Consider the following 22,386-nt stretch of genomic DNA (forward strand, 5'->3'; position numbering starts at 1 on the left):
TTGATTCAAACCATCAAACATTTTAATGTGTTTTAGCAAATAGTAGAAAGCATTGAGATAGCTATTGTTATTAAAAGTAAGTTCATGCTCATATATTGCTGGCACAGATAACACATTTTTCCTGAGAAATACCAGCAGTTGCATTTCATTTCACAAGTGTCAAAAGCATGAGATTCCCACATGAACATGGAGGTCCCAACTTCATCACAGGCGATCGCTGTGTACTGATAACTATACTGCGCCATTGGTCTCTACACCGATTACTTAGTGTCTTCTATAAAGGATATCTATTTTGTTGTCTGGTCTGATCTACATGTGACATTAGATTAAAGAACCTTGGCAACACCCCATATAGAATACAAAATAAAACTCAATGTATCATCACACAACTACTCTCGGAATCAACCTAATGAATGTACACAAGGTGTCCAAAATAAGTATACTCTTCAGGGCCACAAACTGTGTAAAATTAATCTACAGTACTGTGCAAAAGTCTTTGGGTGCCTAAGACTTTTGCTCAGTACTGTATTTGTCAATGTGGAGCAGAGGGAGTTTGTAAATCTGGTGGGAGCAAAGGATGTTGGGAATGGAAAGAGTGGAGTGCCACAGGAGGGGTGTGGGACAGGTGGCAGAAAAGGAATGTCAAGGATAGGGGAGGGTGCAGGTGCGGACACACCCAGCCCTGGGTCACCAGGCAAGGTCATTTGATTCCAAGCAATTGGTTTACTGATCATTACAAAATGTCTCTCTGCTGCTTCCTGCTCCCTCTCCTCCTCTCCCTTCCCTTTTTCTCAACCATGATTCCCATCTCCCTGCCCCCTTCCCACTCGCAGTCACAATAGAGACCCATAATCAGAATTAGGTTTATCGTCAGTCACACACCAATGAAATTTGCAGCAGCACAGTGTAATACGTAAAACAACAACAGTACTGAGCAAAATCCTTAGGCACCCTAGCCAAGTACAGTATATGTGTATAGGAATTTACTGTACTGTATTTGCCATATTGACCATTGTAATACGCAACCACAATATGTCACACAAAACTGTGAGTGTGATCAACAGCTAGTGTTCCCTGTGTGAACATTGTAACCAAGGTACTACCAATTATTTATACTGATCCTGGCATAAACACCCAGGAAAGGCTCCAGGGATCTCTCTCTTCATGGCAACAGAATATAGGGCGGAGAAAAGGCAGAACAGCTAGTCATACTTGCAGGCAGTGCAGAGAAGGTGTCGATCTTTGCTATTGGGAATAACATGGAGAAATTCACGAAAGGTGATATTTAAAATAACTCCAGGGTATTTAAAAAATGGACAGTGACTAAATAGTCTCGATTATCCAAAGTTATAGTGTTGTGATGAGAATAGCAGCAGATTTAGTTAAAAAAAGTTTGAATACATTTACAATAATGCCTACTTCAAGAGCTAGTCAAAATTAATTATGTTTCCTTTATTTAAAATATCATCATTGCTCTTTGTGTGGGTTTGAATTTCACTCTCGGGGGCCAATTATTGTTGGCAAGGGGCAATGCACAAGATAGAGTGGTGGGCAAATTCTTTAAGATTTAGTACAAAGGGTGTGTATTTCATAAATCTCAGCTGTTTGGGATAGTTATCCAAATCTGCAAATACCAACTCAAAGAAGTAATGAGTGTGATAGGAGAGAAATGCCATGCTTAAATTCAAACAAATGGATCCATTGGAAATCAAGAGCAAGAAATTCTTAGGTATTCATGGGATCAATAAGTAAGCGGAAGAAGAACACATCAGCCAAGTTACTGATGTTTAACAATATTACCCAAGAGCAGATAGTGAGGGATTTCTTCTGTACAATTTACGTAGCTAGTTGTGACAGTGTATGCATACACCAGCCCAATGCTGCAAGATTACTGCAGTTCTACACCTCCCTCTCTGTTGACCCAGAGCCTGAGATGATGTTTGCCAGCACCACAAGCAGTTAGCTGTATCAATAAACACATGTCCTGGTCGCTAGACAAAGAACCTTTGTCATAACAGGAAGACAGTTCCTCACATTTCACAGTAATATCAACTGGCAATTATGCATCCTTCATTGGAAAGAACAGTACAGTATCTATCAAAACAAAATGTTTCTACAAGTGTGACTTCTAAGTTGCCTGAATTTGAAGTGGGTCTGATATTTGGTCTACTAATGCATGGCTTTAAAGTGAATTTTAAATACAATAAGATCTCTCAGAACCCCAAACTATATTTCCCTGTACAACTGAACTCCCCTTACACAAAAGAATGAAACAGATCTTTGCAAAATTGCTCAAAAATGTTGTCAAAAAACTTTTGAGAGTTGGAAAGTGGAATGAATCGTAGCTCTATTTTGACTTGAGCACAGAGACCAGACTTAAATTTTAATGATTCACAAACTCTTAAGTTATAAGACTGCAAGGGGTGAGAAACAGTGAGGTGCGAGACAATGGAAGGCTTTGAAAACAAAACCAAGATTATAATTTAACAAATATCTATTATAATCATATGGTCAACCATTTAAGTAAGACTGAATGCCAAGATACTTGAGTGATATTCACTTTGTGCTGTGGATTATCTGAATCTTCAGGAGCAGGAAGGGAATGTTATTCGCATAATGCCACATGATGAAAACCAATACCTATCTCAGCACCACTCAGAGAAAATAAAACAAACATACGTTTAGATGAAGAAACTTGAACAATACCTTCAATAAGCAAGGAAAGGGGAATAAATTCGGAAATTTAAACAATATAAGGGCATCATTTGGGACTAGTCTAAACAATGGTTGAGTGAACAATTGATTCTGTTATGTGTGGCGCAGGACACAAGCTTGCTGTTGCGATTCATTTCACCACACACCTACCCCCATAGAAAATTCACAAGGTTATCATCTGGAATTGGTTATTGCCCTGGAAATTTACATCACAGCTCCAGACTGGAATGATTCCTCAACATTCATCGTGCTGGAACCACTCAGCAGGTCTTAACTGAAACGTTGACTCTTGTCTTTCCACAGACGGTGTCCGACGTGAGGTTTTTTTTTGTCAGCTCTTGGGATTTTAATTTTACATGTTTATGGTGAGTATGTCCATGATCCACACATTTCCACTTACCATTACTGGAAAGATTATTGCAGCATCCGTTGATTTCAGAACCCATAAGACAACCAAACACAAGAACTGGATTAATGTGAATAGATGAACACGGCGCAGCGGGACGTGACGCAAGTATATTAAATCAGGCTGGTGATTGGGAGGTGTCAACAGCAGCTTCAGTCTATCCATGAACTATAAAAAAGACAAGTAGCAGGGAATTAATATTGTGCTTGTTTCCTCTGGACAATATCAATTAGTTTGTTTTTGCCTCTTGTCTTCCACCACTTTTTTCAAACCACCTTATTAGGCCCGATCGTCCGGTGCATGAGTACTTGCGTTTGTTTCGCCAAGGGAATGTTAATTTGTTAATCCCATGGATCAGGAGGTGTAGTTTTGGGCCTTCGTGTCAGCGAGCAGTCTCACTGTTCATGGTTTAAATGCTTTGTGTTTTTATTTACTCTGTAAACTAGTTGAGTGAGATCAGGGCCATTCCCTGGCTTGGATCTGTCTGAAATTCGGGATTGGGAGAAGTGGGTGAACTATTGGGTCTATATAACTAGCTGAAATACGAGTTAACACACAGACAATGCAATCAAGATAAAACTTGAACCAGGTGATTTAAATAGTTTCAAAATCCTGTTTTCACATTTGAAATAGGAACGCCAGTGGAATTTTCCAGCTGAGAAGGCAAGGTTTGCAGTTTCGCCCCACTCAGAACAAGGTAGGACCAAGCTACCCCTGAGGTTTCACTCAATCATCCGTGGTGGCAGAAATGATGAGTTTAAGGGCGGGTCCTATGGCGTGAACTGCCCAGTGTAGTCAGAGGTTCGCCAACTTGTCTGCAACCAACGTTTGAGATGCAGCTGCGGGCAGTGACAAGTGGACACGGACAATCTGGCCGCGTCTGGTTCTTTTATCGTATTTTCAGAATTTCATGAAATATCGTTTACTATGAATTGTGCTCCTTTTGTGAGGAACTTTGAACCCAACATCAAAATCCACGTACTTTATCAAGTTTGACCTTTGGTAATACAGCTCAATTACGACTGAAGAGTTACCCAAATAAAAAAAGTTCTTTTCATCAAGGTAACAACATTCTTTCCTCAATTATAATGCTGTTGAGAATTTCAACAATTAAATGAAATGTATCCAGAAATTCTTTGGACAATTATGGTGAAAATTAACTTATTGTGACCTCCCCGACTCACACTTTAAGTCAGTTTAAGATAATGTAAATTAAATTCTGGTGACTGGTGCCACATCACTACATTGTATCGAGGGATATTTTCAACCTCAAGGTTCCAGCTGGGAGAAGGGACATAACGTTTCCTTTCATATGTTCTTCCACCTCCTTCATATGCCACTCCACTGAAACAGATCATAGATCTACAAAGGTGCATGCCCTGCTGGGCCAAGGATTCCCCATATCATACTGAAGATACTATTAATGATTATTTATTCATTTAAACACTCAACCTTCTGGTGCTGAGAATTCTAACTTGCACGATTCCGCAGCTATTGCGTGTACCCGTCCCTCACTGACCTCATGAAGCCCAAAGTAAAGTACTCTGTAGCGCAGAAACAAAACGACTGCCGCTGCCTGCAACCCTAAGGATTTGTTATACTTGCATGATGCATCCCCAGCTCCAATGATTGCTCCAAAAGTCAAATCCTTTACTCGATCATTTATTAGCACTTGGAAAATGTAAAATCTTGAAGTGGTGAAACTTAAGTGTACCCAAGTATAAGCTAAACGTTATCGAGCGGTCAGCAAAAGATATGACATCTGCTGGTCCCAAGCTATAAACTGGGACGAGCAAAGCATGAATATGGGACTTATTCCCTTCACTTTTACCATGCCCTCACTCTTGTGACTAGTTACCACAATAATCACACAACACAGAATATAGTGCAGATAGAGAACAGATGTATGGCTCCTACATACTACTCAGACAGTGCTTCAGAACGTTAAGATCACCTGGCCTCAGGGTCACTAAAAGATTGCTATTAGGTCTTAATGCTGTATTAAATATTAAAAATAACAGGCTCAGAGGTTCCTGTTTGGTACACCCCTTTGGAGAAGGCACCTTTTCCCTAATAGTGATTAAACCTTAAGTAGTTTGAGTGAATATGAAGGAAATGTGTAAAGCAACCTATTACTGCTGGTGACCAAATCCTGGTGATTGGTGAATAAACTATTATTTGGTCTATGCAAGGCTACAAGGGGAAGCATGCATCTAGTGTATAATGTGAGTTGTATTCTCAGTTTCTGTATTTTTGGTAACAGTTGCACATACATATACTGGTTGCAAGAAAAAGTTTGTGAACCTTTTGCAATTACCTGGTTGACTTATTTACTCAGAAAATCGAGCCAGATCTTCATCTACATCACAATAATACCCAAACACAATTTGCCTAAACTAATAACAAAAAATCATTCTTTTTCATGTTTTTATTGAACACATTGTTTAATCATTCACAGTCCAGGCTGGAAAAAGTATGTGAACCCTTGTATTTAATAACTGGTAAACCTCCTTTAGCAGCAATAACCTCCACCAAATATTCCCTATAGCTGCTGATCAGACTTACACAATGGCAAGGAGGAATTTTAGACCATTCCTCCATACAAAAATGTTTCAGTTCATCAATATTTCTGGGATACCTTGCATGAACAGCCCTCTTCAGGTCATGCCCCAACATCTCAATTGGGTTAAGGTCTGGACTCTGACTTGGCCATTCCAAAACATGAATTTTCTTATTTTTAAACCATTATGTTGTTCATTTACTCTTGTGTTTTGGATCAGTGTCTTGTTGCGTCATCCAACTTCTATTAAGCTTCAGGTGACGGACTGCTACCCTGACATTCTCCTGTAAAATGTCTTGATACAATTTGAATTCATTGTTCCCTCAATGATTGCAAGCTGTCCACACCCTGAGGCAGCAAAGCAGCCCCAAACCACGATGCTCTTTCCACCATGCTTCACAGTTGGGATGAGTCTTTGGTGTTGGTGTGCAGTGCCCTTTCTCCTCCAAACATAGCAGTGTGCATTTCTGCCAAGAAGTTCAACTTTTGTCTCATCTGTCCACAGAACATTGCCCCAAAAGCATTGTAGAACATCCAGGTAGTCTTTTGCATACTTGAGATGTGCAGCAATGTTATTTTTTGAGAACAGTGGTTTCCTCCCATGAACACCATTCTTGTTCAGTGGACACATGAACAGAGACTGCAACAAGTCCGAGAGATTTCTGCGGGTCTTTTGCTGTTACCCTTGGATTCTTTTTCATCTCCTTCAGCATTGCACGTTGTGCAGTTGGTGTGATCTTTACAGGACACCCACTTCTAGGGAAAGCAACAACAGTACTGAGTTTCCTCCATTTGTAGACAATTTTTCTTACTGTGGACTGAAGACCACTTAGGTCTTTAGAAATGTTTTTGTAGCGTTTCCAGCTTCATGCAGCTCTATAATTCTTCTAAAGTCCTCTGAAAGTTGTTTTGATCAAGGCATGGTGCACATAAACAGATCTTTCTTGAGAAGAGCAGGCTCTGTCAGTAACCTGACTTTGTGTCTTTTTTTATAGGGCAGGACACCTCTGCAACCCACGCCTCCAATCTCATCTCATTGGTTGGAACACCTGACTCAAAATAGCTTTTGTAGAAGGCATTATCCCAGAGTTTCACATACTTTTTGAACCTAGAATGTGATTGTTTAAATGGTGTTCTCTGTATTGATGAGAAGAAGTACAATTGTCTGTGTTATTAGTTTAGACAGATTGTGTTTGTCTATTATTGTGACTTGGATGAAGATCAGATCACGTTTTATGAGTAATTAATGCAGAAAACCAAAAAATTGCAAAGGGTTCACAAACTTTTTCTTGCAACTGTATATCCTTTGAAATATGTATACAGTATATAGTATATATAGGGATATATGGTATAGAAGTCTGCCAATTGCTGATCTTTCTAAATGTAAAGCATAGCATGCTATGTAGGCTAATTTTAAAGATCTTTTCGGCATAATGCATTGTAATGCTACTGGAAGTCTGCCTTACTATATATTTCTGGACTGAACAGATGTGGGAATAGCTAATGATTGACGAAGTACTATTAATTTGGAAATAAGATCTCACTTGCTGACTGTAACAGTTAGTACTTTAGCTACTTTAGCAGTGATTCCTCTCTGTCATTATTGTCTGATTCAACTTCTTGCTCTGGTCGTCACATCAATAGTCATTTTGGAGTCCTAGAATCATGCAACACAGAAACAGGCCCTGCAAAGCACCCTTCCATTCAGACGATCTATATTACTCCCATTTACCAGCACTTTGCAGAGATAAGTTTTGGAGAGATCAGCAGACACCATGAGATATTCCTTAGTTTTTTTGGCAGAAGTAACAAACTACCATTTCAGAATAGTGAACCCACACTTAGCTGTGGCCCATGTGAATCAAAACATTATCAAATCTCTCCTCTTTCGCTTCCACGTGTTTACTTGAGAAAAAGTTCATGGGCATACGCTTGGTTCCTTAAAAATAACAGATGAAATTTTCTTGAAATTCCTGATAACATTGCCTGCAACAGAATGGCTAGATCAGGAAAGCTACAAGGGCAATGTGGGCAATTCAGTTCCTGTCAGGTCTACACATGCAGGCTCCTCCCAGTCTCCATCCAGCTAATAGGAGTCACCTGCCACTAATTTCCAGTGCTTCACCTTCAACCTATATAAACCCTGCTCTCATCCACCTTCCTTGTTTGCTTATCAAACTATCCAGTCGCTCCTAGCCTTCAGGTACCCTGTTGAGTGAAATATCTGTTCTCTATTGTTTTGTGGCCCCTTGTGGCTTGTTATTTTACAGTTTATTATTTAAGTTATCATTCGCTGCTAGTTGTCTCTACTGCTCTGCATTTGGGTTAAACCTTTACATTCCATGCAGTAGATCATATGTATGTTTTTGGAATGATGGCTTTCTATATTCAAGAATACCAATGCATTTGTGATAGTGACAAATAATGTCAATAACATCTTGCATGCTTAGAAATATAACCAAATAACATAAGTTAAATGATTTCTTTAGTTGAATTTATTTTGGAAAACAGCAGTACAAGAATGATCTGCTTGATAAAAATCTTGATGCAATGGATATTTACTGGCAGTATAAAACTTCAGAATAACAGTATCATTGATAGCCACTGATAGAGCTGTCCCTAAAATGGAAAGAAATCTTACAGCCATGAATAAAAGTGGCTTAATAAGGTTGTATCTGTCCTGTAAGATGCTTTCCTTACTTATCAGACTTCAGAATCTGTAGTCTTATGTTGTCTCCACATATCACCTCCCAAATTAAGCTTTCCACCTGCCCATGACCCACTCCTTGTCAGCTCCTGCCTCCCTACCACCTTACCTCATTATACTGCCTATATCCCCTCTACACTCTCAGTGCTAATGCTGGGTCTCAAGCTTAAATGTTGACTATCCTTCTAACTCCACAGTTGCTGCCTAACCATTGAGTTCCTCTAGTAGCTTGTATTTTGCACAATGGGAACAAGTTGCCAACTAAGCTTTATGGCCAGAGTAGGAATGAATAACACCAGAAAGCCTAATAACACACTAGAGGAAAACACATTTAAAATAGAGAGAAGCGAGGAAGTGGGGAGTGGGAAGGGAATATGAGAGGCGTTGCAGTGAGGAAATAGAGGAAAGAGGATTAAATAAACTATACAAGAAGCCTTGCTGTGAAATTGCATCACAGAAGTAATTTGTTTGAAAGAAACAGATGTATCCTTGTTTATTCAATGACTCACAGTTGCTCACAGGTGTCCATTGTGAAAAAAGGGAAAAATGCAATCTGTGAACTTCTGAGTACTCATCTGACATTAATTTCTAAGAAGTTTGGTGTGCCCAAGGGAGAGTCAGTTGTCAATTGTTTAATGTACAAGTCTCTTCCACATATCCATTACATATAAATCCATAAAGTTAAAAGTAATAAACTAAGCTGAAACAAGAACATTAATGATGATGGTTGTGAAATGCATATACAAAAGAAATGTCCCACTTATTCCATCAATTGTTCTATAAAACACTAGCTTTAGGATTTTTGTTGCCTTTATTATTGTTTCCATAAATATGAAGATCACCACTCATTATTGTCTAATCTGAATCTTAACTGTACTTGTGACAATGAGACTTTAGATATTAAGAAATATATATTATATAGGACTATCATATTTGCTGTGGTTGATTTAAAAAATCTGAACCACAGCAACAGCAGAAATTTGCAAATATTAAAATCTGAATGGTTTTGATGGCCAGTTCTCCATAGCATACAGTTATACAACTCTTTTATATTAAAAAAAAGCCCTTCAGTTCAACTTGTCCAATGCCAACCAAGGTGCCTACCCAAGCTAGTTCCATTTGCCTGCATTTGGCCCATATCCCTCTACATGTACCTGTCCAAATGCTTCCACCCTTTGCGTTTAAAAAATTTTCCCCCCAAGATCCCCCTTAAATCCTTTCCCGCTCATCTTAAACCTGTGCTCCCTAGTAATAGATCTCCCTGGTCTGGGAAACTGACTGTGACCATTCATCTTCTCTAAGCTCCTCATCATTCTATAAACTTCTATAAGGTCACCCCCTAAATTGCTTCACTACAGGAAAAAATGTACCCTAACCAATTTTTCCTCATAATTCAAATCTTCCAATCCTGGCAACATCCTTATGAATGTTTTCTGCACCCTCTAGTTCAATAAAATTCTTCCTATAGCATAGTGACCAGAACTGCAAAAAATACTCCAAGTGCAGTTTCATCAATGTCTTGTATAGCTGTGAAGTGACACTCCAACTCGTACTCAGTGGGACAGATGATGAAGGCAAACATGCCTTATGCCTTTTTTCACCACCCTATCTACCTGTTCCTGATCATCACAACTCATTGCATTGAAACATTTTTCTTAATGTTACACTCAGTTCTTTTTTTATTGATCATCTTTAATCTGTTATCCCCCAACACTTTTGCCTGTGGCAACAATTTCTCTCGTTCTCATTTTGCCCACTCGTAATTTTCAAGAGTTCCATCAAATCTCTTCCCTGTGGAGAACAGCCCAATTTCTCTGAGCTAACCACAAAACTTAAGTCCCTCTTCCCCAACACAAATCTAGGCAATCCCTCCCACACCCTCTTCAAGGTCTTCACATATTAATGTGAAATAGACACAATCCTTCAATAAAGTAGACGCAATTCTTCAATTGCAGCCTGTCTTCTGTTAGGTCTATAAACTCAGCCTAGGGGACAAAAAATAATGAAGAGTGCGAATGGAAAACTTTTCTATGTTCGGAAGATCAGAAGTCTCAATGCATCTTCAGATAATGTGTTCTGACTGTTTATAGCAAGCTTATTGTCATCTAGGTAATTTAAATCATCAAAAGGAAACTTCAGCTTGTCTATAAACAAACACAGATGAGACAGGCACTGCGGCCCAGCAATCCCGAACTTTGGACTTAGTAACTTGTCAATGTCTCCACTAGGAAATTTAAATACTTCCAGAATTATACAGCTAGTCTTGGTAATGGTGATATGCTCTTTCTCATTCTGGCCATATATATGTGACTGAATAAACATGTCTAATAACTATCTTCTAGAACTCACTTCTTGGAAAAATTTAGATGCCCAGGATATAACTAGTTAATGTAGAGGGGAATTGATCTGTATTACCCAAATAAGCATTAATTAATCATGACGCTTGTCATTCAACATAAAAAAAAATTATGTGACTGTAAGCAAGTAAAAGTACCCCCATAATTCCTTCCATCTGAGAAGCAAAAAAATGGATAACTTAGCATCAAACCAGGAATATCACCTTATGTGCATTGTCAGCCCATATAAATAAACATACTATTAACTATAAATGTTTTTTCTTTGGCTTTAAGGTGGATTTGAAATAATAATACAGGTCATAATAATATCACAATCACTAGGGAAAAAATTCAGTGTTACCAGTTAAAATTCAATGCCTGTCAGCTGACACTGCTAAAATGTTTTAAGCAATGATAGTTTTATAAGAATGAGAAGTTGAAGGATGAGGTGTTTGGAAAAAGCAAGGGCTTGCAGTTTTCTGTGAATATATTATTTACTAAATTCAGGTAGAAAGCACATAACAAGTTGGCTGAAGCATTATGGAAATAGATACCAGAAGCTGTCAGTACAGGCACGACACTGCAAGATCCACCACACCAGTCAAAAAGTTGCACAAATTTTCTTGAAAATCTAAAATGCGTCCCTGGAGTGATTTAAATTGCTCACTGGTTCAATTAAAATTGCTCCTTTTATTTTTGCAGTTCCATTAAGAAAGGAATGAATTACTCAACCTTCATGAATAGAATATCAGCAAGCTTTCCAAATCAATTGAAAATCTGCAAATATAGCAGCAGTTACTTCGTGGTTTGAAGGATCAAGTCACGAAAATTTAAAACCTGATTAGAAGTAATTATTTTCTCTTTCAGAAAATTGATAATTGGCCTTCAGTCTCTTCACTGTTCCTGGGCTGAATTAAAACAGCAACCAGAGTCTAAAATAATATGCAGGCAAAATAATAGTAATCATCATCTGAAGCAATGGGAGTAGCCTCTTGTTAGTAGTATTTCGTCCAGAAAAATCTTGCCAGTGTCATATTTATGCAATAACAGTAATAATTTGGAGTTCAACCTCGGGAAAATAAACTAGAGATAATAATCTCTCTCACAGACACACACACCAACCCCCACACAGACCCTGACCCTACTTAAACATAATGGAATGTTTTCTCGAATAGTTTTAAAGAAAATGTGTTTTTAAAAATCTCGTGTTTATGAATTGTTAAAGTTTTATTGTCTCTTCTCATAGCCAGAAATATAGTTAAGAGTAGCAAAAAAAAAACACCCCATTTATGGGCTAAGTTCCTGGTGGAAATAGTATGTTGTAAAGTTAACCATGTACTTGCCAATGTTTCTGACAGGAAAGGAGGGAATGGAGAATCGTTGAAAGGGATTCTCCTGTTACAGGGTGTCACCATTTGACTCCGCCCACACTATCTCTCACACATACAAGCCTTGAAACTTAGAACACTGGATCTTATTTTATTATCCTGTTCTTCACCCTCTAACCATTCCTTAATTTAATAATGAATCACCTATTGAATGTTTTGTACTATGTTAAACAACCAACTCTTAGTGAAATTTGAAATTTTAATTTTGATTCTGTTTCCACACATTTTGCCTGACCTTTTGGGTAATGATAGCACTTTTTGTTTTTATTAACCCTAGGGCCAAGAAAATGTGGCTGTTATGATATGATTAACATAAAAGTGCAACAGTCTGAGTCATGGAAATTGGAAATTTGTCCCATCAATCATTTACACTAATTTTACACATATCCCATTTTATTCTTCTAACAATTCCATCAATTTTCTGGAGAAGAAGAATATCAGAGTTGTGTTGTACATGCATACTTTGATGACAAAATGACCTTTGAACTTCCCCCAAGTTCTACCACCCACCCAAACACAAGGGAATTTACGTGACCAGTTGACTATCAGCCCACGTGCCTTTGAAATACAAGAAGAAGCTGTAGCACCCAGAGGAAAGCCAGGTGGCATCAGAGAGAATGTGTAAACTCCAGACAGACAGCACCAGGAGTCAGGATTGATCCCAGGTCACTACAGCTGTCGGGCAGCTGCATCCCTGTGTCACCCCACCTGACATCTATTTTGCAAAGTAGCAATGAATTATCAACAGCAAAAATATAAAATCTAGACTTAGAGGGACACAAGACACACAAAATAAATTGACCAAGGCAAAAATAAGGATAGAAGAGAGACGACAAATGTCATTTGTGCAACTGCTTCATCCACCTTTTTTGTAAAAATCCTGAAAGTTGAATTATTGTTTCCTTTCTTCTTAATAGTTGATTATGATTTGTTGAGGAAGAGCAATTCTTCGCAGCCTCCTCCACAACTGGGAAACAGTAGGCCTTTGGTTCATGACACTGTAGCCTGAAATGCTGTCCACTCTTGCTGCAGGCAACCTCCATAATGCAAAGTTAGATCTCTCCAGGGTGCTGCATTTGAAATCCAATCTTTTTCAAATTGGAAGGATGATTTCTGAGGCTATTTGCAGACACAAAACCTTAATTTATTTTCTCTTATCTTTTATTTTGGCAAATGATTGGATGGAGTGATGGACCAAATATATAATTTATACATCTGTATTGTAATACAGCTTTGTATAAGGTGCCACATAAAAGATTTATCCATAGGGAGGCATTGAGTTGGAAGTAATATCGATAGAGGATTGGTTAACTAACAGAAGGCAGAGAGTTGGGATAAATGAGTGTTTTTCAGGTTAATGATAAGTGATGAACAGAGTGCCACAGGGGTCTGTGTTCGGCCAGCAACTGTTCATGATATACATGAATGTTTTGGAAGAGTGGACCAGGTGTAGCAGGTCTAAGTTTGCTAATAGAGTGGAAAAGCAAATTGCACAGAGGATGTGGAGAGGCTAAGTAAGTGGGCAAGGGTCTGGCAGATGGACTACCACATTGCTAAGTGCAAGGTCATCCACTTTGGAAGGAAAAATAAAAGATCGGATCATTATTTAAATGATGAAAGATTTCAGCGTGCTGTTGTGCAGAGGGACTTTTGGAGAATGGGTGCATGAACCACAAAAAGTTGATATACAGGTGCAACAGATTATCAGGAAAGGAAAATGGAATGTTGGCCTCCATTATAAAGGGATTGAATTTAAGAACAAGGAAGTTATGCTCCAACTGTACAGGATACTGGTGTGGCCACACCTGGAGTATTGCATTCAATTCTGGTCTCCTTACCTGAAGAAAGATATACTGGCTTTGGAGGTGGTGCAGAGGAGATTCACCAGTTTGATTCTGGAGATGATAGGGTTAGCTTATGAGAAGAGATTGAGTTGCCTAGGACTATACTCGCTGGAATTCAGAAGAATGAGAGAGGATCTTATCGAAACATACTGACTTATCAATGGGATAGATAAGATAGAGACAGAAATGTTTTTTCCACAGTGAGACTAGAACTAGGGGATATAGTCTTTAGATTCAGGGAAATAGATTTAGGATGGAGATGAGGAGAGTGCCAAAGGGACCTTTTCCCAGAGAGTAGTGAAAATGGGGAATTCTCTGCCCATGGAAGCAGTAGAGGCTACCTCATCTAAGACACAGTTAGATATACTGCATTTTTACATAGCAGGGGAAAATGCAGATGGGTGGAGCTGTGTCCACAGCTAGATCAGGTAGAAGGCCTACTCCTTCTCTTGCTTCTTATGTTCTTATTGTATATTCATTAGTTTTAATCCACTCACATTATTGCATTACACATTTTTGTAAGAAGTGGGTGTACAATATAAGTGAAAGAAAGCATAATGCTATTAAAGTTACAGTATTTTATTTAAATGGTAGAGAAAGTAATGTAAGTTGAAGCAATGAGACAACATTAAAGAGAATAGCGAGACAGGAGGGTGGTATAAAGACTGAATTAAAGACTAGTAGAATATCAGAAACAGCAAAAACATTGCTGAAATCAGAAATATTCTTTGGGGAAGGACAAGGGTCACTTAACAATTTCTCTTTTGGCCCCTCCCTTTTTCTCCAAAGTCAAGGTATAGCCATGGGCATCCAAAATGGCCCCAGCTATACCTGTCTTTTTGTTGGGCTATGTGGAACAGTCCATGTTCCACATCTTCCATGGTAATGCTCTTCATTGACGCATTCTGTGCTTCATTGACAACAGCATTGGTGTTGCTTCATGCACCCACGCTGAGCTCGTCAATTTCCAACTTCCAATTTCCACCCCTTCCTTAAATTCACTTGATCCATTTCTGACACCTCCCTCCCCTTTCTTGATCTGTTTACAGATATCTTTCATAAACCTACCAACTCCCACAGCTATCTTGACTAAACCTCTTCTCAATCTGTCTCTTGTAAAAATGCTATTCCCTTATCTCCGTTCCTCTATCTCCACCACATCTGTCCCCGGGATGAGGCTTTCCTTTCCAGGACATCAGAGATATCCTCCTCCTTCAAAGAACAGGTTTTCCTTCATCCATCATTGATGCTCCCTTCATCTGCATCTCCCCCATTTCCCAGAAATCTGCCCTCACCCCATCTTCTCACTGCTTTGACAGGGTTAGAGTTTCTCTTGTCCTTACCTGCCACCCCTGGTGCCTTTTACTGGCACCTTGAAATCAGTCACTTCAGGCAGATGGGCCTCATCAGCCATGATTGACAGCTCATCTAGGAGAAGGAAAACTCTGATCTCGAAACTCCACTACCTTGAGGCTATACCCAATGGGGAAGGCTTCGGGAGTAAACCCCGAGGGAAAAATTCAGAGCTGGAGTTCCTAATGCAGTCCTACATTGAGTTCAATGCTGATTGGCAACTCCTGAGACACCACAGGTGCCACACTGTATCAGTTCCTGCCTTTCCTTTGGATTCATCAGATGCATGGAGAGGGGGAGTCTGCTGCATGGGCAGCAGCTTGTTCTCCATATTGTACCTCTCTGGCTTGTGTATCATGTAGATAGCTAGGATGCAATATCCACGATCAACCCCAGTCAACCGAGGGCCTCAGATGCTACCTGACTTACTGAGTTCCTTCAGCATTTTATGTGTGTTGCTCTGGATTTCTACCATTTGCAGAATCTTTTGCATCCATAAAATAATGTATGTTTCACTAAAATGTTACTTGTTTCTCCTGAAGTGAAACATTTGCAACTAGCTCAGACTCAATTGTTGCCACTCAGGAAATCTGGGAGGGTACTTATGGTCAGGAATCACCCTTCTGCATCATCAGATAATCATCAAATGAAATAATTCCCTTTGCATCCCAGAAAATTCAGTTTATTTTGTTCTGAGGAGTACCATCTTTGGTAAATTCTATTACACAACTCATTTTATTTGACATCCTCACCACCATGGTACAATCAGTCCCTCACCACCAATCTCAACCCCTGATTACACTGGATCTATGATCAAGTCCTATATCTCTGCAACTCCTCTTCCTCACTCATCAACTCTCCAGGACTCTGTGTGAAGACATTTCTTACTCCTATTTATTCCTGCTCTAATCTGGTCCCTGCACAAGGGGCCGTGAAAGGAGAACCAGTTGACATGGTGTCATTGGATTTCCAGAAGGCATGTGTAAATTAGCATGGCCCCCCCATCCATAAGTTATTTCCCCCAACCCTATGAAACACTATCTTATTTCAGAAGGCATTATCAAAATGATAATCTCATCAAATATCTAAATAAAAATAGTAGCTTATCAAATGCCTTTTGAAATAAGATAATGGTTCATAGGGTTGGGGGTAATAAGTTATAATGGATTGAGGCCTTGGTAATTTGCACCTGCTGTTCACCAATAAAACAGTGAACCGAACTTCCAGCATACCACATTAACAATGTCCAAAAAGGGTCGTACGATCACAAGAAAAGTGACCATGACAGTCACTTGCTATTAGACTGTATGCCTCCTTTGATACAGGCAGCAGCGCGCTGCACTCCTCCTTCAATTTCTCTGCCAACGAGCAACTCGCTGACAGGGCAGACCTGCAGTACTTTAGTCATAGTCATACTTTATTGATCCCGGGGGAAATTGGTTTTCGTTACAGTTGCCCCGTAAATAATAAATAGTAATAAAACCATAAATAGTTAAATAGTAATATGTAAATTATACCAGTAAATAAGTCCAGGACCAGCCTATTGGCTCAGGGTGTCTGACCCTTCAAGGGAGGAGTTGTAAAGTTTGATGGCCACAGGCAGGAATGACTTCCTATGACGCTCTGTGTTGCATCTCGGTGGAATGAGTCTCTGGCTGAATGTACTCCTGTGCCCAACCAGTACATTATGTAGTGGATGGGAGACATTGTCCAAGATGGCATGCAACTTAGACAGCATCCTCTTTTCAGACACCACCGTCAGAGAGTCCAGTTCCATTCCCACAACATCACTGGCCTTACGAATGAGTTTGTTGATTCTGTTGGTGTCTGCTACCCTCAGCCTGCTGCCCCAGCACACAACAGCAAACATGATAGTACTGGCCACCACAGACTCGTAGTTTAAGTTCTTAATGTATAGCAGGCTCATTGTGATGCTTAAAAATACATCTAAATTCAACAGAAGCATCTTTTGTTGACCCCGCAAAAGCTGCTGTGACTGATCGGGCCGCCATTTTACTGGAAGTAACAAAAGTGAAGTGGACTAGATACCTCAGTTGTCATTTCAGAGTAGTGGTTACTAAATCCAAAAGAAGAGCACCATAAACACTGATCTTTGAAAGTTTTCAAGTTCATTGCAGTGGATCTTCATAATGGAAAGTTTAATTTCATAGCTCCTTTAAGTTAACAGCTAATAATGTTTAGGAACGAGAGGCAAATGACCTTACCTGAACGCTGCTGAGAGCAGATACACCCATATACATAAAGATTCCATACAGCACTGGCATGGGCACATACTGAGGAACAACACAAATTCAGTTATCAATTATTTTTCAGGCTCTAGCACCACTAAATAATTTAAGTTTGCTGTTAAAGTATCAGTGCTTGTGTATTAATGCTACCTTAAGAATTGGAGCCAGGAAGAGCGATAAACCAATGAGAATAAAAATAACCAGCCCACTCACTCTCTGTTCCCTGAAAAACATATCAAGTAGCAAAGACTTAGAGAATAAGTTTAATTTTAACAACAAATAGGAACAATTATATTCTTATTCTTGGAATTTTTTTATTCAGTGCAATTGTGAACAATAGCCAGATCAGAAATGCTGATCAAGTCAGCTAGTTCCCAAAGAGAACTCTGATAGGCCAATCAGATTTTTCACTGCTGCTCAGCGATAGAACACAAAAAAAATCATATGTACAATTAAGAAACATTTAAAAATAGTAGAAATACTGGAGTCATGATGATCCTGATGAAGTCTGCTGGAGAGAGACATTTATACACGTGCTGTCCTCCATAATTCAAAGAGATTGAAGGATAAGGTTGCAGGGTGACAAAATGTGGCAGGAGCACTTGGAAATAAAAACTAATCCCTACTGGGAATAGACTCATATGGATAAAAACTGCAGTGCAATTATAAAGCAAAAAGTTAATGATATTTAAAATACATTAGCTGAAAAGCTGGATTATACAACACATGTTGTTGAGTGAAAAAAATGGCTGTCTACAATTCTCTTTCAACGCTGGCATGTACTGCACACTGCATTATTCGGAGTGCACTATAGAAGTTGAGGTTATCTGCTTAAAACTACCTTTGGATCATTACTTAAAAGATCCAGGGAAAGAACATCTTTTTCAGGCCCTGTGCTCAAGTACTTGCTGACTGATTACAGCATTCAGCATTCTCAAGCAAAAAGCAGAGAGTGCATTAGTTTTCAAGGGGATCGATTGAATTGCCAACAACAATGAGAAAGAATGAGCAGAATATGGAAGCAGGAGAAATCTGGCTGTTCGTCCCTCGCCTCTCCTGATTACCACTTCCCTGCCAAGGCCCTCAGCCAGCATAACCAATGTCGTGCTCTCTGTATGATTCCGGGCTGCGCTGAGGACCATGACTGGTTCCAGAGCTCATGAAACCTTTTCAGAGAGGATAATAAGCCAATTTGATTAAATAACCTGCTGAAAAGAATACTTGACCTGCTTAAGCCACAGGATAATTGCCTAAGTCTCCATTCGTCATGACCTTTCTGCAACTATTAACTTGCTCAATATGCTTTCCTCCACCTTTGATGCCCCCTTTCCATGAAAACAATTATTATTGCCCCCCCAGCATCTCCAGCTGATAAAAACTCTCGTCCTTGTTCTGTTAAATACAAGTTATGCATAAGTGAATGGATATGCACACAGCTGCTTTAGTAGTTCATCACCACACAGCATAAAATTGTGTTTCCTGCAGCTATCTTTCAAAATGATCATCCAGGAATTCAAAGAAATCTTTTGTATATTTTGCTTATTGCAAAACATTCTTAATTCTTTATCCCTCCATCCTCATTTTTAACAAAGTACAAAGAGTGCACAGATTTTGCTACGAAGATTGAGACCATTTGGTAAGGTCCCTCGGCATTTGCCCAGCAGGTCAAGCACCTAAGGTTCCTGCCAGTTCAAGTTCTACACCTGCAAATTCTCTCCTACCTCCCTCCTCTACAAGCCTAAGTATCTGCAATCTGGATCCTGCTTCCTTGACCCCATTCCCACTACAATTCTGATCACACAACTTCCTTTCCAGGCTCCATGACTGCTGATATTATTAATGTTTCTCTCACCAAGAAAACAATCCCCAGCACTTTCACATCTGTCGTCATTAGGCCATTACAAAAACGCTGCTGCCTATGTCCAAACTTGTATTGTGCTCTGTATTTTGATAGGCAGTGTTTTATACAATCAAATTTTCTTTAATAACAATCTTGTGAAATGTTTTGGAATATTTTGCCACATTGAAAGTGGTGTATAAATACAAATTATCAATGTTTTATGTTGTATCTATATTTTATCTTCCTTTGTTTTTTCATGTGTCAGCTGTGCTTTGTTACAATTCCGCAGAGAATAGAACTGCCCTCAGACCTTATCCAGTAGAGCATTCTTCACATGTGAGCTAATACAGTGAATATTATCAAATTATTTTAATTTGGAAAATCTCACAGCTATTACTAATCCTGGAAAATCACTGAGAGAAACAAACCTGACTGTCAACCTGAAAATACTGTACATTATTTGTCAAATAATGCAAGAAAACACCTTTCTGAAAACTGATTATATCTCATGTCTTTCAGTATTGTGTGATTTTATTTGCCTTCATATGTTTTCTTGTTTCTGCAATTATTTATACAAATTATTTTAGTTTACAGATATTAAAATTTCTGTATAACCTATATACTAGTAAATTAATTTAACCTTTGTCTTAACCTTTACTTATTTGTTCAAAGACAAAGTACTTCAGTCTTCAAAAGCCACTGGGAAACAGAGTGCAGATTCTATATATTTATTAATGAACATTTTTGTTTTTTAAAAAAGGTATTCATCATTGAATCTGCGGCACAAGCACATCTAAATCAGGACATCAACCGGCTGACAAAAAATGCTTAAGTGAAACAGTTCTAGCCAGTCCATCAATTCTAGATATAACTTACAGTTCAGAAATGTGCTGAACATGAATGTAATCAGTTCATAACACAAAAAGAAAACAATTCCTATCATACAAGTACATGCATTTATCTGAAGACAAGTGTAATTATTTATGTACTGTTTCCATAATTCTATATTAAATCCTCAGAATATTGCTCAACATACCTCACTCCCATAAATGTGGGTTCTATACCAGGGGCAGATTTTTCAGTCTCCATTTTCAAGCTGTCTATGTGCGCAAGGGATATTACAGTTGCAGACACGTACCAGGGCAGAGCCATGAATGAAGTAGGAATCAAAAGAAGAGCTATCCAGAACAGGTCTAGGTGAAAGCCAGCACCTTTCTGTGGGGTAATTGTCACAGTTTGAATTGGGGAAACAAAGAAATGCTATGAATTAAATCTGTCCAAATTATATTACCAGAGTGTTTATCTTCACTTCCATATTTTCAAAACATAAGGTAAAATCTTTTGCTGGAGTAGGACAGTGATTCTATTTGTAATAGTATAAAATAAAATTGTTTCCCTCACAGCAATTCTTTTGAATTTTCAGTTAGCTTATCATGAGAGTAGTTCTATTCCTGTTCCATGATAAACAGCTTTGGTCAACCTTTATCCATTCAATAGAAATAAATATCAAATGATGTGAGTTTCATGGTATGAAATTCCTATCAGAAAGGTCTATTTGCTAACCTCATAAGGTACATCCATTAAGTTGTCTTTCTGTACTGAAACATACAGTTGCTTTGTTCTCTTACCAGCTTACCAAAGAATAATTAAAATGTGATCCATGTTAATGTTAAATTAAATAGCGGACATACTGTAAATGCTAGCGTAATAATTTTTACTGTAGATAGTGAAAGGAACACAATGCAAAAAATATTTATTATTTATTTGATCCATCTTCCTTCTTTTTGCTGTGCTTGCCCTTGTTTTATAAAATGTTTTGCCACTATGCTATGGTAAAATATTGTATTTTTTTGCTTGTTCCTCTTCCAAGTGATATGTTTTCATATGCATACCCAGGCAGTTGACATTAGTAAGATGTTTAGTTACTTCTGGTGTAATACCCAGCCTTGAAAACATTTTCATCAGATATTCACACTCCTGCAGTATCAGATACTGAAAACAAAACATCAAGCACAGTGACCTCCAGGTTTTTCCCAAATGGCAAGGAATGTTGATCAATAACATATTTAATATATTTAATTGGAGATAATCAGATGAAATGGTGTCAAGACAAAGAGAAATTCAAGGTGACAACCAAAACCTACTGAAATAGAAGGGATTTAAAAGAGGAGGGATAGGTGTGTATACACACCAAGGATATGGTGAAACTGAAGAATTTGAGGATTTTAAGGATCAATCATCAGGTGTAAGAAGAAAAAAGCATGAACATCAAAGTTGAGAAAAAGGATGCACAAACATCCAGGCTCACAATGAATATCTGTAATGCCTGTTCTTCTCTGTGCAATCAGTGCTGGTTTAGTTCCTCTTGAATCCAACATGCATTGGGACATTTGTTGCATCCCACTCCAGATATTATACTGAAGAGAGCCAACATGCATTGGTGGTGTGATGGGTAACCACATCATGACTTCAATCAGTATGCAATACTGATTTGTTTCTAGTACTGCTGATTTGGAAAGTACTACTCTAACCAACAGCCTCTGAACAGCATGAAGCTTTCCTTTGAACCCCGCCAGCTGGGCAACTGAAGGGGTCAGCCATCACTGCTTAAAGAGATTATCAACTGCCACAGGTTAGGTAGCATTTGAAAATGTTATAATTATAAGAGTATTTATCAAAGAATCACAGAATTATGTGCATAGGATTTAATGCAAACTTTAAGTTCTTTTAAATTTGCACAGAAAATTATGAAACTTTACACTCATATATGCCGCCTGGCCCACTAAGTACTTCCAGTATTTTCTATTTCGGTTTGATAAAAGATTAATCGTGGTTTCAAAATGTATGAACTAATCAGTTCCTCCAAGACATGAATGTACCGTATTTGTAGTCATTCCCCTTTGACTACGGCATGGCTGGGAACAGGAGCAAAGGGTCACATTGCTGGAAGACTTGGAGGGTGGTCAAACTCATTCAGCTGGAGGCCAT

At 38.7% G+C, this 22,386-nt stretch overlaps 1 protein-coding gene across 1 annotated transcript in view; it reads right to left on the reverse strand.

Moving 5' to 3' along the window:
* Positions 1–22,386, reverse strand: part of LOC134349900 (electrogenic sodium bicarbonate cotransporter 1-like) — a 109,038-nt gene that overhangs the window by 12,403 nt on the left and 74,249 nt on the right. Inside the window, exons 16-19 of the mRNA XM_063054863.1 lie at positions 20,435–20,613; positions 17,709–17,781; positions 17,535–17,603; positions 3,116–3,289 (exon numbers count right to left, since the gene is read on the reverse strand). Of these exons, the coding sequence (XP_062910933.1) occupies positions 3,116–3,289; positions 17,535–17,603; positions 17,709–17,781; positions 20,435–20,613 (495 nt within the window). The remainder of the gene's footprint in view (positions 1–3,115; positions 3,290–17,534; positions 17,604–17,708; positions 17,782–20,434; positions 20,614–22,386) is intronic.

This window comes from Mobula hypostoma, chromosome 7, assembly GCF_963921235.1.
Source record: "Mobula hypostoma chromosome 7, sMobHyp1.1, whole genome shotgun sequence".
Lineage (NCBI taxonomy): Eukaryota > Metazoa > Chordata > Chondrichthyes > Myliobatiformes > Myliobatidae > Mobula > Mobula hypostoma.